General features: G+C 33.0%; 1 protein-coding gene across 1 annotated transcript; it reads left to right on the forward strand.

The window, feature by feature from the left end:
• Window positions 1–792: 792 nt before the first annotated feature.
• LOC123670230 (adenylate cyclase type 9) lies at window positions 793–15,357 on the forward strand. The gene is made up of 7 exons (XM_045603739.1): window positions 793–1,079; window positions 1,224–2,230; window positions 2,617–2,871; window positions 2,953–3,318; window positions 9,031–9,404; window positions 10,651–10,848; window positions 11,512–15,357. The coding sequence occupies exons 1-7, from the start codon at window positions 793–795 to the stop codon at window positions 13,330–13,332; spliced, it is 4,308 nt and encodes a 1,435-aa protein (XP_045459695.1). The 3' UTR covers window positions 13,333–15,357.
• The last annotated feature ends 932 nt before the right edge of the window (window positions 15,358–16,289 follow it).

Raw genomic sequence — 16,289 nt, forward strand, 5'->3', positions numbered from 1 at the left:
TCAAAGCATAAATTGATGTTGAATGCAAATAAATGTTAGGAAAACATAGGTGAACTCCTACAGTCTGTAAAGTGTAATTTAATATAAATAGAATAGTGTTGGTATTAAGAATATATAGCTAAAAATATTTAACCTTGGTCTGAAAATGGTAAGTAATATTATTTTCTAGTGCATAGTAATTATTTTAGAGAAATATGTTCAGAGATCATGTGTAATATACAAGATGATACAATAAAGAAATCATGAAAAATATATTAAAAATGTGTAGTCTACAACAATTCTAATGGATTTTTCAATTTATAGATTTAAAAAAAAAACTTTGATCCGTTTAATTTTTTTATTTCTTAAAAGTAATTGTGATTTGATGATCTAAATAGTACCTAGTAGACAGTTCATAAAAAATATTGCCATTTTTCATTTTCGTAAAAAAATCTCTTATTTATATTATACACAAATCTGTTATTCAAATATTATAAAAAAATGTTGTAAATAAATTTATTGAGTATTTTTTTTCAAATATTTAGAAATGCATTTTTGCTATCTTAACGTTGTTTCTACATTTTACTTTTCAAATAAATTATTGGTTTTAAATGTTTGACCTTAGGATCTCATTACTATATTAATTTTAGATTTTTAAATAATTATAAATAACTTTCCTAACTATAATCATAAAAAGACAAGTCTGTATTTTATGAAATATCTCTATCTTATAGAATAAAGGCAAAATGAGAAAGCCTTGTACGTGCTGATATAAAAAATGGAACTTAATATGAACATACTACTATACAAACAATGAATGCTCAGAGTGGGTGTGTCACTTGTAATGAGGAGTCTGAACATTTCGATGCCAAACATGATGGAGATTACTCAGAGTGTGAAGATGCTCAGATCCGACTGGCACCCCATGTGCAGGCATATTTGGCACATAATAATTCTACGACCAACTGTTGCGGCTTTGCTATACCGATTGCATTTGAGAGAGCTGCTCCTGGCACTTGGTGGAATCCCCGATTTGACTCTGAAATACTTGAGGGACAATACAGGAGTAGTTCATTCAAGCAGATAAGATTACGATTTAGGTGTGTTATTGTTAATTTGTTTTGTATTTATTTGATTGTTTCATTATTTGCTTGCTCTCAAGTTAAATAGCTGCAAAACACAATGTTTATGTATTTTTTTCAATTTTCCATGTATCATAATAGTGTTGTTATTTCCTTTTTCAGATTTGCACTTTTGTATATTTTGATATTTTCTATATCGTGGTTTATCTACTTTGTCGTCCTTGGCTTAAATGGTGTGAATGTGAAATGGCCGTTTCTGTGTTCTATATTTGCCGGTGTCCTTCTTATAACATGTATAATGCTATTTGTTACTTTTACAAACATTTACAAAGTGTATACATCCAAGCTGTCTCTGATCATGGCACTTGCACTATGTACATTAAGTCTGTCTTTAGTGACACTGACCACGCAAATAGATGGTGATTACTCCCATGCAGCTGATATTAGCCAATCAGGACATTTTACTATGTGTGTTGAAATTTTATTGATTATATACACTTTAACACCTCTACCCTTGTTTGCCTGTGTCATAATTGGTCTCTTATATTCAACTGCATTTGAAATTTTGAACATAGTTTTGCACCTGACTGAACAAGAATGCCAATTCCCTGGTATGTTTGTGAGAATCTTGCTCCAGCTGTGTGTGCACATTATTGGAGTACATATTTATCTTATGACGTTTGTAAGAATGCGCGGTACATTTATGAAAGTAGGTCAAAGTCTACTTGTAAGGAGACAGCTGGAAATGGAAAAACAACTGAAAGAGAAGATGATCCATTCTGTTATGCCACCGAAGCTCGCTAGTTGGTTGATGGAGGAACAAGTTTTAGAATCGGAAACAAACTTGAAAACTCACGATCCTTCACATCCGCGAACGTCGAACCCTGGCGCGTCGGACATCAAGTCATTGTTTAGACCTTTTAACATGAGTTCAATGGATAATGTAAGCATTTTATTTGCCGATATTGTTGGTTTTACGAGGATGTCGAGTAACAAAGGAGCCGAAGAATTAGTAAATATACTGAACGATTTATTTGAAAAGTTCGATGAATTATGTTTGATTCATGGTTGCGAAAAAATTTCCACATTAGGTGACTGCTATTACTGCGTGTCCGGCTGTCCCGAGCCGAGACCCGATCATGCAACGTGCTGTGTAGAAATGGGACTAGGTACGTATTACAAAATGTCTTTAAATAAAATAATGACTTAAAATCTTTCATTCTGCATATTGGTCTTACTTAACACCGTAATATAATCACTTTGACCTAAATTTCTGGTCACATAGCTATATGCGCTTTTTAAAGCATCTTTGTTGATCGATACCGGTTATTTAATATAACATAATGACACATCGCGACTTGTAACATTAGGTCAAGTCCGATTGATTAAGATGTGTATCTGCTTTTATAACGTGTTTTAGTCTTGTTTTTTATTTATTAATTAATATACTCATATTAAAAAACTGGAAAGTACCGAGCTTTTTTCATATTGACCTGGTATATACTACCACTTTAAAAAAAGTTTTATTATAAATTAAGAGACGAAATTTTTTTAGGTATGATAGACGCAATTCAGGAATTTGATAGAGAAAAGGGTGAGGGTGTGAACATGAGAGTCGGCGTTCATACGGGAACGGTTCTGTGCGGTATTGTTGGGACACGTCGATTCAAATTTGACGTCTGGAGCAATGACGTCACTTTCGCTAATAAAATGGAGTCAACAGGAAAGCCGGGACGCGTACATATTTCCGAAGAAACTAGTAAATTTCTTGGAGGTTCCTACGTTCTAGAAGAGGGTGAAGAAATTTTCGGTAAGCATATAATTGCTGCGAAATGCTAAGCATGATTTTATTTTTACCTTTGTGTTATTTATAAACCTTAAATGTGTTCAGGTCATAAAACTTACTTCATTGAAAGCCGGCAGATGAGCTCCCCATACGATCATGATCACTGTCCAACTTTCTCGAACCCAGTAAACCTTCGCCTAATTATATCTCCCGCCATTTCGCCGCAATCCGTTTTATCCTATAACCACTCACCGCTGCCAATATCTGCAAAAACTAGCGAATCATCAACTGATGAAAAGGAAAACAAGGGCGATGCTAAAAGTCCTAATAATTTCCTTTCACCAAGTCCCTTTAATTTCCGTAACAAAGCTAGTTCACTCCCTAGTATTCTGGATTCTGATGCTGAAATGGACGAACAAAAACGTTTTCCCGATGGAACAGACAACTCTTCGAAGAGTCCAACGTCCGTAGGTAAGTTTATAATTAAAGTCTTATGACGTCACTAATCGTATCATAACTAATTTATTACAAGTGTTCTTAGTTTTCGCTATGAGAATTAACGCAAAACATAAACGTAGATGACCTGTGACCTTTTGTTATAATTAATTTCATCACGAGTACTCATAATATTTCCTATAGATTGTCAGTATTCTTTTGTAGATCATATGTTTATTAAAATCTAAAAAAAATATATATTGAACTTAATTTAAACAATTTTAATAACGCTGAGATTGCGTGAAAAGGAAACGTAAGACAAAAATAGCAAAGAGTAAAATGTAACACCGGATAACGCTACCGGTTTTTGCGATCATATATTAATTGTATCTAATGTGAACTAAGCCACAATTTTATTTATTAAAAGACTTAGCTATCAGTAGAACAAGGCACAACGCACAGATAAGATATAAGTGACTCTTAATTGCTTGAAGGTGATGCTCTCTGCGCATCGTGTCACTATCATAGTTTTAAAATATACAATATTTTGCAATATATACTTTATATGGCCTTATTTCACTAAGATAATTTTTCAAAAAAAAAAAAAAAAAAATTGGAGTACAGCAAAATAATAATTTTAATATAGCTTAGGAGTTTTTTATAATGTGTTATTCTCAATGTACCAATTAGTACGTCTTTTTTATAACAAATATTTCCAATTTAAAAAATTTTGATATCATATCAAAAATTGACCGCTCCAGCGGGGATCGAACCCGCGTCTCGGACTGACCGTGTCGGCGATCTAGCCAATTCAAAAATGTTTAGAATTCCTAATATTTCCAATTGTTTCTTTAAGTCCGCTTATTCAGAAGACTAAACTTCATTTTAAGTCTCATGTGACTCATAGTTACCATCTAGCGACCAGTACCTACTGAAATTCAACGCGAGTGAAACTGAAAGATTCGTTTAGTTAAAAAGTATCGTCTATAATTTTTTTTCAAAATTAAAATGTTACAAAACCTCGTTTTCAATAACAACATAAGATATTGATCTATAATCTCAGTTGTCAAAGAGAATATACATGCGTGTTATCAAAACTTTTATAACTTGGTTTTACCGGGGTTTTTCTATTTTTTGCGGACGCGGTATAACGCAATCTTAACCGTACAGCTTCCTTATTAAAATAAAGTAAAAGTGTCCAAGTTTTAATCTATAATCTCGTTATATTTATCAGAGTAATCGTATAGGCGTATCTGAAAGCTATTTTGGGAAGGGCCTCCTTTACTACTACTACTACTACTACAAAAAAAAAAAATCATTAACCTAACATTCTGGCATGGGCATTAGACCAAACTGGGGTGGGCACGGTCCATCCGGTCCCCTTTTTATGAACGCCTATGATAATTTCGCAAAAAAAGTTATGGTATGCCAACACAAAAGAATGATTTTAACACACGACTATTTTGATTAAGCATCTTGTCGGTTAACATTCGAAATAATTTATGAACATTTAAACATTTAGTGCAAAAAATAATTAGTTGTGTAATTTTGAAAATATCTTGTCTTGATATCCTACTAACATTATAAACGCGAAAGTTTGTATGTATGGATGTATAGATGTATGTATGGATGTATAGATGTATGAATGTATGGATGTTTGTTCCTCTTCCACGCAAAAACTACCGAAAGGATTTTAATGAAAGCTTACAATAATATAGCTTATACATTAGAATAACACATATGCTATAATTTTTTAATATGGTGTGTGAATTGTCCAAAATATAACGATAATTGTCAAGTAAGTCGGAAAAAAATCTGCCATCTGCGTGCTATTCTGGCGTACGCTGCAAGAACTGTAGAGTTTACACGTATATAATGTAGAGAAATGTTTATCTTATGCAGTCCTACAAAAATGTCCGCGACAGCATATATAGTCTATCTTTTATGAGTAAGCTATTATCGCCAAAACAGTGAACCATAAATACAATAAAAATTGATAGCAGGTATATTTCTAATGCACATTTGGTAGTAACAAATTGATTTTTATATTGCAAAACCAATTTTTGGTGTAAAAATAGATATTGAGAAGATAATAAGCTACTCGAAGTACTCACCAATCCTGCGCAGACAAAGTCGCGCGTACCACCAGCTAGTACATTATAATCTTAAAAATACTCTACGATATCCTCACATTAAAATTTTCCTACTGATATAGGAACGTACATTAAATTAGTATTTGGTTTTGATAAGCTAAATAATTACGGTGAGCATTTTAAAGGGGGTTATTAAATACACACACATATTTATATTATATATATATGTATACTAGCTGACCCTGCAGACGCTGTTTTTTGAATATATATGTTATTACCCCCTCCCCCTTATCATTTAGGGGTATGAAAAAATATATGTTGGCCGATTCTCAGACCTACCCGATATGCATACAAAATTTCATAAAAATCGGTCCAGCTATTTCGGAGGAGTATTGTAACTAATCTTGTGACACGAGAATTTTATATATAAGACTAGCTGACCCCGCAAACGTTGTTTTGCCATGTATGTTATTAACCCCCTTAATCCCCCCCTTTATGACTTAGGGGTATAAAGAATAGATGTTAGCTGATTCTCAGACTGAAATTTCATAAAAATCGTTCCAGCCGTTCCGGAGGCGTATATAAGATGTTTATTTAATAACCCCCTTTGAGATGCTTAAATAGATTGTCAAATGTTTTACACAAGATAAAGTTCTTTTTTATTCCATAAGATTTAGGCTTTGGATGTTTTTACATAATATCGAGTAAATGGATTCTGGTTTAAATTTTAACAGCACTTAAATTGTCATTTTACGTTTCCATTTAATGGATATACTAAATAAAAAAAATAAAAAACCGGAATTTAATTATTTCAATTAAATATTAATTATTGTTAAATGATAACCCTGAGCTGTTCAGTAATTGGCTTGGAATTGCGGTAAATGTACTCGTATTTTTATTTAATATAAACTGTCCTAGTGGGTAGTTTAAAGTCTAAATTTGTTCAGTAGCCACTGGTCTCGGGTATATAATACGTGTAATTTTTTTTATATAACTAGGTCGGCAAACAAGCGTACGGCTCATCTGAAGGTAAGCGATTACCGTAGCTATAGACGTCTGCAACACCAGAAGCATCGCAAGCGCGTTGCCGACCCTTGAGAGCTTTGGCCACCTTACTTACCAACAGGATCACAATACTGCTTGAAAACAGTATTATTTAGCTGTGGTCTTCTGTAAGGTCGAGGTACAAGCCCAGTCGGGCTGCTCCATATTTTGAGCAGAAAATTTCCTGCTGTGACCTCCCTCAGTAAAAATACATTTTGAGGTAGGCACATCAGCAAATATCCCGTTCAAAACCTTTATGTAAACAAAAGTTTTGCTACTACGAAAAGTACCTTTTTACGCAGCAAAAATTGATTTAGATCAAAGCTAAATAATACTGTTGTCAAGTAGTCTTGTAGTCCTGTGGTTAGTAATAGAGTCAGAGTTCCTGGGGAGGGTTAGGGGTACAGTAGGTAACGTGCTTGCGATGCTTCTGACATTACAGGTGTCTACAGCTACGGTAACCGCTTAATATCAGGTGGGCCTCAGTACGCTTATTTGCCCTTGTCGTATAAAAATAATATGAAATTAGTCTTATTATTTTTTGTGAATGAAAACCGGTAGATATAATTACGATGCTTATGTAAGGCGTACATAATAAAACAGCGTTTCGGTAACCCTCGTAATCGTCATTTTATGTAACGAAAGTAATGTGCCAGACAGTTAAAAAAAAATGATGATACAAGTGTTTAAGATTGAAAGCCAATAAACTGTATCCGATCGGACTATAGATGCAGTGAGTGAAAAAGGAACAAGAAGTGATATAATATTTATTTATATACTATACAAAATATAATAGCTTCCTGCATACTAATATAATGATGTACGCGACATTGACTTCTCCGCAGGAATAACACAAAAACATCATTAAAAATTGGCCATTCGTTTCATAGAATCAAATTCAATTTTGTATTAAAAATCTGATTGTTTAAGATACGATACAATGTTATGCGTCCAAAATTGGTTTGTTAATCACCACATACAATCAACAACAAAAAATATCGCCGATTCAAAAACGTAGCGAAGTATTATGACATTTAAATCAATAGAAATACAATTTATTTTTGCTTACACAAGATTCCACTCTCACGTTCTATTAGCAGCATGTCAGAATAATTTCATAGTTTACAGTTCCAGTAATACTCATACGCTAAGTGATCGTTCAATAAGTAGTTCGTTCATGCAAAAGTCTGTGTCCACTCACGTTTTATGTCTAGTAGGTTTTAGATAAACAATGAGTAGGTTATCGAAATTAATTTAAATTATTAGCTTGAACGTTATTAAGGTTCTGTTGTCAAAGACTATAACATTTATAATAATAAACAAAAGAGTATATAATATGCGTGTGTATGACAAATAGATGTTAGTGTGTGTAATGTTTTTTTTATTGATTTAATGTATTTTTTATGCATAATTTAAAAAAAAAAAATAGCATTCTGCACTCCTTCTCTATATAAAATCTAAATATGAGAAATTTCATACTCTGTCCGCACAATTTTCGTAGTATTAATATATAGATATTAAAAAAAACAAGATTTTGTTTGTGTTGGGCATAGGCCTCTTTACCCATGTAGGAGAAGGATTCTAGCTTAATTCACGACGCTGCTCCACTACGGGTTGGCGGATACGTTCCTTACTATGACATGACTAACGATTGTTATCAGGTATTTATGATAACAAACGGGACCGACGGTTTAACGTGCTCTCCGAGAGACGGTGGGGAGACTCATAAGGTCAGACACCCAAACTGGAAAGAAATATTTGTACTTATACAAATCGCTGTCCCCGGGCAATAAAGCGGTAATATCAAAAATCAAATTTTACAGGAGAAATAAAAGAAGCTAATTTCAATCAAATGAAAGCTATTTTTTTTACCAATTTAAGCTTTTAAAAATAATTTTTCAAAAACAAATCGTATAATTTTTTAATGAAATAATTAAAAAAAATGTATAATACAATTCATAGATGATACTATTTTAATTGCAAGATCATTAACAATTACTGTAAAGATGTTCACCGGTTTTTCGTGTTATTTTTCTTAGAGTAATGCAATAATACATAGCTTAGTCGTAAGAGAATTATCCATGCAATAAAACGGTTATTGTCATTTATTCTAACGAAATATTAATAAAAAAAACTGAAAAAAATAAGAGTGATAGATTGATACTCAGAGAAGCCAAAAATTAAATAACATTAAAAAGGGTGTAACCGGCGTAGACCGCTTTATTGCCCGGGGCCAGCGAAATATCCCGAGCGGGAATCGAACCCGCAAACCATCGGTGTTTTAGGCGAATACTCGCACAACTAGAACAGAGCGGTTGCTATTATAATGCACGCTTACATTATAATAGTAGTAAAAATACGAGACACTATAAAGAATAACGACCCGTTTGGTGCGAACAGCGGTAATTTCGTGAACTACACGTGACCTAAAGATATAAAATATAATTATTTTGTTTATACTAATCTGATCTAATCCGTGTTAGTTATTATGAAGCATTTATGTATAAACTAAAAGATAAAATGTGTTAAAACATTCAGTAACATGGATCCAAGATATAAAAAGTAATATTTACGAGCTAAACGATAAAAGTAAAATAATCTTTTATTCCAGGGAGCTGCGGTAAATACACAAACAAATTGAGAAATTGGAAAGTGCCAAGGTTTTTAAGAAAGCACTCGGACACTCCATTGCACGAAATTAAAAAGCGAGAGTATAGCGACAAAACCATTCAGCTTATGGAGCGAGGAGACGACACGCAATTAAATAATGGTTATCAACAAGTACCCATAGTGATAGAATCTCAAGAAAAGTGTAAACCGATGCAGAGTAACAGTAAGCTAAATATCCCCCATAATAACGATATGGTGTCATTTGAAAAAGAAATTATAGATATTCGATCATATTTGAGTCAGTCTAGAAGTAATATGTCACCCTTTGCTAGAAGTAGCAGCTATAGATCTCAATATGGAAGAACTAATTTAGAGGTTAGTAAATCGATCTCACTATAGTCTATTCGCGTTAAGAAAATTAGTGGTTGCCTGTGTATTGACACTTCTTCTCGGCTTACTTCAAATGGTCAATTTGAATACGTCATTTCAATTCTCTAAGATTTATTTCGTCCAGGTACGTGCAATATTTTCTAAACGCGAGTAGACTGGTTGTATGGTATTATACTATATACACTATGTATCTTCGTAGCTATGCAGAATGTTTGGTATTCATAGAAATCATTAGTATATATGTATTATCTTTTTTTAAACGTCTTCAAAAAAAGAACTTCTCAATTCGACTGTATTTTTTTATGTGTTATCGCTTCAGCCTATCGCAGTCCACTGCTGGACATAGGCCTCCACAAGTTCGCGCTAAACATTATGGTGTGAACTCATGTGTTTTGCCCATAGTCACCTCGCTGGGCAGGCGGGTTGGTGACCGCAGGACTGGCTTTGTCGCACCAAAGACGCTACTGCCCGTCTTCGGCCTGTGTATTTCAAAACCAGTAGTTGGATGGTTATTCCGCCATCGGTTGGCTTTTATGTTCCGAGATGGTAGTGGAACTTTTTTATCCCTTAGTCGCATCTTACGACACCCACGGGAAGAGAGGGGGTGGCTATATTCTTTACTGCCGTAACCACACAGCATTCTGCCGTAATTAAGTCTTATACCCAGTAAAAAGTAATGAGTTGAAGTATGCGATGAGGAAACTCATTACTTTTTTAGTTGGAACCGATTTTGATGATTTTTTTTTCATTTGAAAACTGGTGCTTGTCATGTGATTCTATTTAAATTTGAACGAAATCTGACGAGTAGTTTTAAGTTATCGATAATATCGCGTACTTATATGAATTAACTGAGGTGGGGCACAGCAGGAATTTCCTGCTCAAAATCTGGAGCAGCCCGACTGGGGTAGTCGACCTTACAGAAGGTCACAGCTAATACTGTTTTCAAGCAGTATTGTGTTCCTGTTGGTGAGTAAGGTGACCAGAGCTCCTGGGGGCGATTGGGGATTGGGTCGGCAACGCGCTTGCGATGCTTCTGGTGTTGCAGGTGTCTATAAGCTACGGTAATCTCTTACCATCAGGTGAGCCGTACGCTTGTTTGCCGACCTAGTGATATAAAAAAAAAAACTTATTGGCACCGGCTGTATAGATGATGTTCTTATTTGATTACATGTTGATCAAAAGGGTTTTTTTTTCGACAGTAAACAGAATATATCCTGACTACGTTTTATAGGTACCAATAAGTCGAGCCCGTAGTTCGACACTAGCAACGCAAGGTGAATTAGTTCGGCCGAAGACTCGTAAACTAAACTTACCTCTACCTCAAGCGCCACGTCATCACGATGACGTCATCAGCCTATGTCCATCAGTCAACAGTCGCAAAGACTCCGGTATTAGAAGTACTAGCAGAAGATCTAGTATTCAACAGCAGGTAAATATTTGTAATATCGACGAATGAGGAAGTGTTTTTGTTATACTTCGAAACCTTAAAGATGACCTTTAAAAGAGTGACCGATAAACGATTTAAACAATATAAAAACTTAAATTTTTCTTTTTTTGCGTTTCTATGTTTTCTATGTATACTTGTCGGTCGCCGAGTGGTTGAAATTCGACCATAATTAATGTAAATTATAAGTTTGAACATTAAACAAAAGAATATATATGGTGTGTGTGTGTCAAATACATGGTAGTGTGTGTAATGTTTTCTTTATAGATTTATTGTATTTTTTATGCAAAAAAAAAATTAGCATTCTGCACTCTATGTAAACTATAAGTGTGCGAAATTTCATACTCGCATGTCCGCGCAATTTTCGTAAAAATGGGTACAAAGTTTTTGCTTCACGTTTTGGTATATAGATGGTAAGATATTGACACAATAGATAAAACAGTTTAGTATTTTAATAGAATTGTGTTAAGGTCTTATTTTATAGTTTGCTCTTGAATACAGTCTTATTTTAAACGAGATAAATCAACAATCTCGAATTGTAAACGTTTACTTTTATCATGAACTTGTACCGTTTTATATTTAGATACGTAAACATAAAGCGTGAAATTAGTCATCCTTTAGTTACGTGTTTGTTTCGTTTCTTTACAGATATTTGCTCTAAATCATGCCTCGTTGGCCACGTCTCAAGCGGATATGATGCAACATCGAGTTTCTGGATATTACACCTCGAGTCAATCTTCTGTAAACGAACCTACATCTAGAACAAGGCTTCCTGCACCGTTGAATGACGAGCAAGTTCGGTCACTACAAAAACTAAGAAAGCAGTCCGATCTCCAGCTAATCAGATGTGTCCAAGATAATGCCAGATCGGGAATAAACTATTTCGTACAACCGCCCTTAAACAGAATGACTTTATTCTTCAAATTGCCAGAAATGGAACGACATTATCGGGACAAAGCGCACAGAAGTGATGACTGTGAAGACTTCCCCCCAACATTAACCACTTCTCGATTCAACACCGCCCTGGATATTATGGTGTCCGCTATAATTTTCTTAGCTGTATCCACATCGATATTAATATTGTATAAACAATGGCGTTTTACGATTGGATGGTTTGTTCTGTTTCTCATCATAGAGGCTATCGCTATGGCGTTTTGCATTTACAGACACTATTTGAAATGGAAAACTAAACACAATCCTCAAAATGTTACGAACGTCATGAGGAGATCGGTAAAGATATTTAGAAAACTTTCGAATTGGTATCCCTGGCACTTGTGCGGTAGTTTGATGATAAGTCTGCCAATATTAGCGATATTATTAAACTTTTCTTGCCAAAATACTACAATGACTATCTTAAGAGGGGATCAATCGTTTTATGTGTATCTTCTGTACGTTTGTATAGTTCACTTTAGTAATTTTACACAAATGAACTGGCTGGTGAAAAATACACTGGTCACACTCTATGCCGGTCTTTTTCTCTTCTTTGCTGTACTCGGTTGCCACGAAGCCAATACTCAATTGTTAGACCGTAATATTAGCTTAAACTCCCAAGCTATTGCTCAAAATATATCCATATTTAATATGATAAATGTTACCTATGAGAATTTGATTGATAATAACGGCACGTTTCGTTCCGATACTAAAAATCATGAGATGCATTTGACAGAACTGTATCTAGACGTCGCGCTTTTACTAATATTAGTGTGGTTTCTTAACAGGGAGTTCGAAATTAGTTATAGACTAAGCTTTTACAGTAATGTGGTAGCGAATCGAGACAAACAAAGAGTACAAAATATGAGGAACCAAGCCGATTGGTTGTTGCATAATATAATACCTCGGCACGTTGCCGATCAACTCAAGAATACAGCTAAATATTCAGAGAATCACAAGGACGTCGGCATAATATTCGCGAGTATAGTGAACTTTAACGAGATGTACGATGAGTCTTATTTAAAAGGTAAAGAGTACTTAAGGGTTCTCAATGAGCTGATAGCCGATTTTGATGAATTACTCGAAAGACCGGAATTCCAGCACGTTGAGAAAATTAAAACTATAGGCAGTACCTTTATGGCAGCTAGTGGTCTTAACCCTGACTTAAGGCACTCCTCGCGCGGTACCTACGACCACCTCTATCAGTTAATGGACTTTGCTTTAGAAATGCAGAAGGTAGTCGATAATTTTAATCAGGACCTACTTGAATTCGATTTCATACTGCGAATTGGTTATAATTATGGTGACGTCACTGCCGGTGTGATAGGAACCACTAAACTGTATTACGATATATGGGGTGACGCTGTGAATATAGCTTCTAGAATGGATTCCACTGGTATAGCCAAGCGAATTCAAGTAGGCGAAGCTTGTATACCAGTTTTATCCGCCAAATACGAATTCGAACCGCGTGGTAGTGTCTACGTCAAGGGTAAAGATAATATGAACGTTTATCTCGTCGTTTCTAAAAAGGACGACTAGATGAATTAATATTATAAAAAAGTAGAATCTGTGATTTTTAACTATTTATATTCTGAATCGATACAATTTACATGATGATTGAATGATGGGAATGGCGGCATACTATTTATTGTGTGGTAAAATGGGCGCTTTAAAAATACTCTGGATAGGAATCCTACTAATTTATTGTTGAGCTTTATTAGGCAGCATTCTATGCATTTATCTAATAAACTATTACTGACTTTACAAATAAATACTATTAACGTGTGCTTCGAAATTCTTGCCTCTATTTATAAAACTGAACAGTGCTCTAGTCTGAATATGCTTGATAGGGATGATACCAAACACATTTTGACTAATTTTTATTTGATAATGAGCTTAAATAATAAAAGGTTGGATCATCCCTGTGTGATGTGATTTGTATATAAAAGAATGTGCAATCTACTCTATGATGCTCTAAAACTATTTATACATTTTGTATATACTAATAAAAATACTATATTTTATTTAACGCTGTGGCGGTAATTCTAAAAATATTTAATCGGTTTACATTAATACTAATTTAGTAATTTTAAGATAAATTCTGTATGTATATATAAAGGGTTTTTTTTTGTATTAGGTCTTCGTACTGATATTCAAACTGAACATTTTTGGGGTTCGATGTGATTATTCTAAATTTGATTAATAAAAATTACCTTTCCAGAAACTATATTGCAAGGCGATTTTAAAAATTATTTTTACGAGTAATTTTCCATTAGGAACGATTTAAATATTGATAAAAGTGACTGTTAAATTCTATATTAGGATCTCTAGTTTTAGTGTGTGGCATGCGGAACAAAAGTTCTAACGGAAATAAGACTAGGCAATTCTTTCTAAGACTTGATAGCAAAATTAAGGATAAATATTTATGTAACTAAATTTCATAGTAAAAATATTGTTACTTATATGACATAGTTGATAATATTTATTTATTTACTTTTATGATACACCAACAACAATACATATTGCTAGTTGATAAATAAATATTAGTTCGATACATTTCGATGTTTCTGTGTTCATATGTATGTATGTCGATAACGATAACAAAGATATACACAACATTGGACAAAAACTTTAGTGACAACCAGCAAATGTTTATTACAAAATAATGTTTTATTAAGAAAAAAAGAAGAAAAAAAAAAACAGTAGAAAGAATTGAAATATATAATATATATTTGTATTATTCTTATTATTCAGTAATAATTATCGATATAACAGATCCATTTATAACAAAAGTATGGTACCTAAATGAATTATTATATAAAATAATTTAATATTAATATAGTATTAGTACAATATATTCTCATGCATACTTTTTTCATGAATTAATTTGACATACTGCTTGTTGATACACGTTTCTGATATTTTATACTGATAACTATTACTATTTATGATGATCTTATGTCAAGTTCGTCTTTGAACTTTTATAAAAGCCTTATACATTCCACTTGTAGTTAAAAAGCGTCTTCGAATAACTTCCTACTATTTCGTATACTAAGAAGTACGAGTAACAGTTCCCTTTTGTTGTCCAATTCAAATTCCAACATTTCGTTTGATGAATGATGTATAATTAGAATGAGAAGGCGTTTGAGAACTTTAATATGTAAACTGTCTATGGTGTTCATAATATATTTAGAAAAATTTCATTATGTGATTTTTAATAGTGAATGTGAAGAAGTCTTTATATAGACGAAAGAAAATCTCCAGTATGTAGTTGAACTTAATATAAAGTTTGTAATGATTGCTGCCATATGACGTATTGCAACCGATTGAACTGATATGAAAGAATGTTGGACCAAATCTTAAATACACTAAGGTACTTCGCTCTCTTTATATCTATATTTAATACATACGAGTAGTTGATGTTCAAGTCTGGATTGCAATTATTTACGTGCTGTTTACAACGTACAGCCGCTGTGACTATGTAGTTATTCCGTTGTACCTACTTTATATATTTTTAAACATTAAAACCATTATTTGTGTGAATAAACAAAAATATTATTTAAATGTAGTATCATTTTTCTCGTTACTTACTATATGAACAAAAAGTATAATTATATACTTAATATGATTGTACATATATATAACATACATTTTTCTATAAACTAGAACATATTTTGTATATCATGCTCCACGATTTTCACGAGATAACTTTTTCAAGATTTACACATAATTTTCATAATTTTGACGAATGAATGAATCCTTTGGTCATGAAAGTAACACACATATCCACAGTAGGAATTATAAAGTGTTTTTTTTTTTTTTTGTAATAAATATTTTTTTTAATAATATACGTTTGGTTTTAAATATAAATAAAATTATCTTCAATACATATTAATTTAATTTGTAATTATGGTAAGTAACCATATAAATTAATTTAGACATCTTTGGAAACGGGATAAAGCAATACTTAAAACTTTAAAAACTACAATTGTGCAAATATTAATAAAATTTACTTGTTAACAAAACACCCATAATTCAATTAACTAATATAAGTATATATTAAATTATGTAACATTTGTGCTCATTAATTTTTTTACTTATTTCTAAATCATAGTTATTCATTTATTTAATGGAGTCTTTCAATATTAGGTACAAGTTGGGTCATTCGAGTTTTTCTGTGCTTACAAGTATGTTACTTGTAACAGCTAAAGATCTTAGGACCTGTGTCACCGGTATATGGTTAATAACGTTTATGCTACACTTAAATTACTAATAGACTTTAGCCGCAAGAGGTAATATAGATCTTTAGGACCTGTTTCACTTTAACCAATAAACTATAACTTTTAGATTGACAGTCGCAAACACAAATATCTCATAAATTAAATTGGAATGAAATAATTGTGTTTGCTGGCAAACAAAAAATACCGACTTCAATTACATCGACAAGTAATGCAACGTAGGTAGACGAAAAAATAGTCAAGTAAATACGCATTATC

Source organism: Melitaea cinxia, chromosome 4, assembly GCF_905220565.1.
Source record: "Melitaea cinxia chromosome 4, ilMelCinx1.1, whole genome shotgun sequence".
Classification (NCBI taxonomy): domain Eukaryota; kingdom Metazoa; phylum Arthropoda; class Insecta; order Lepidoptera; family Nymphalidae; genus Melitaea; species Melitaea cinxia.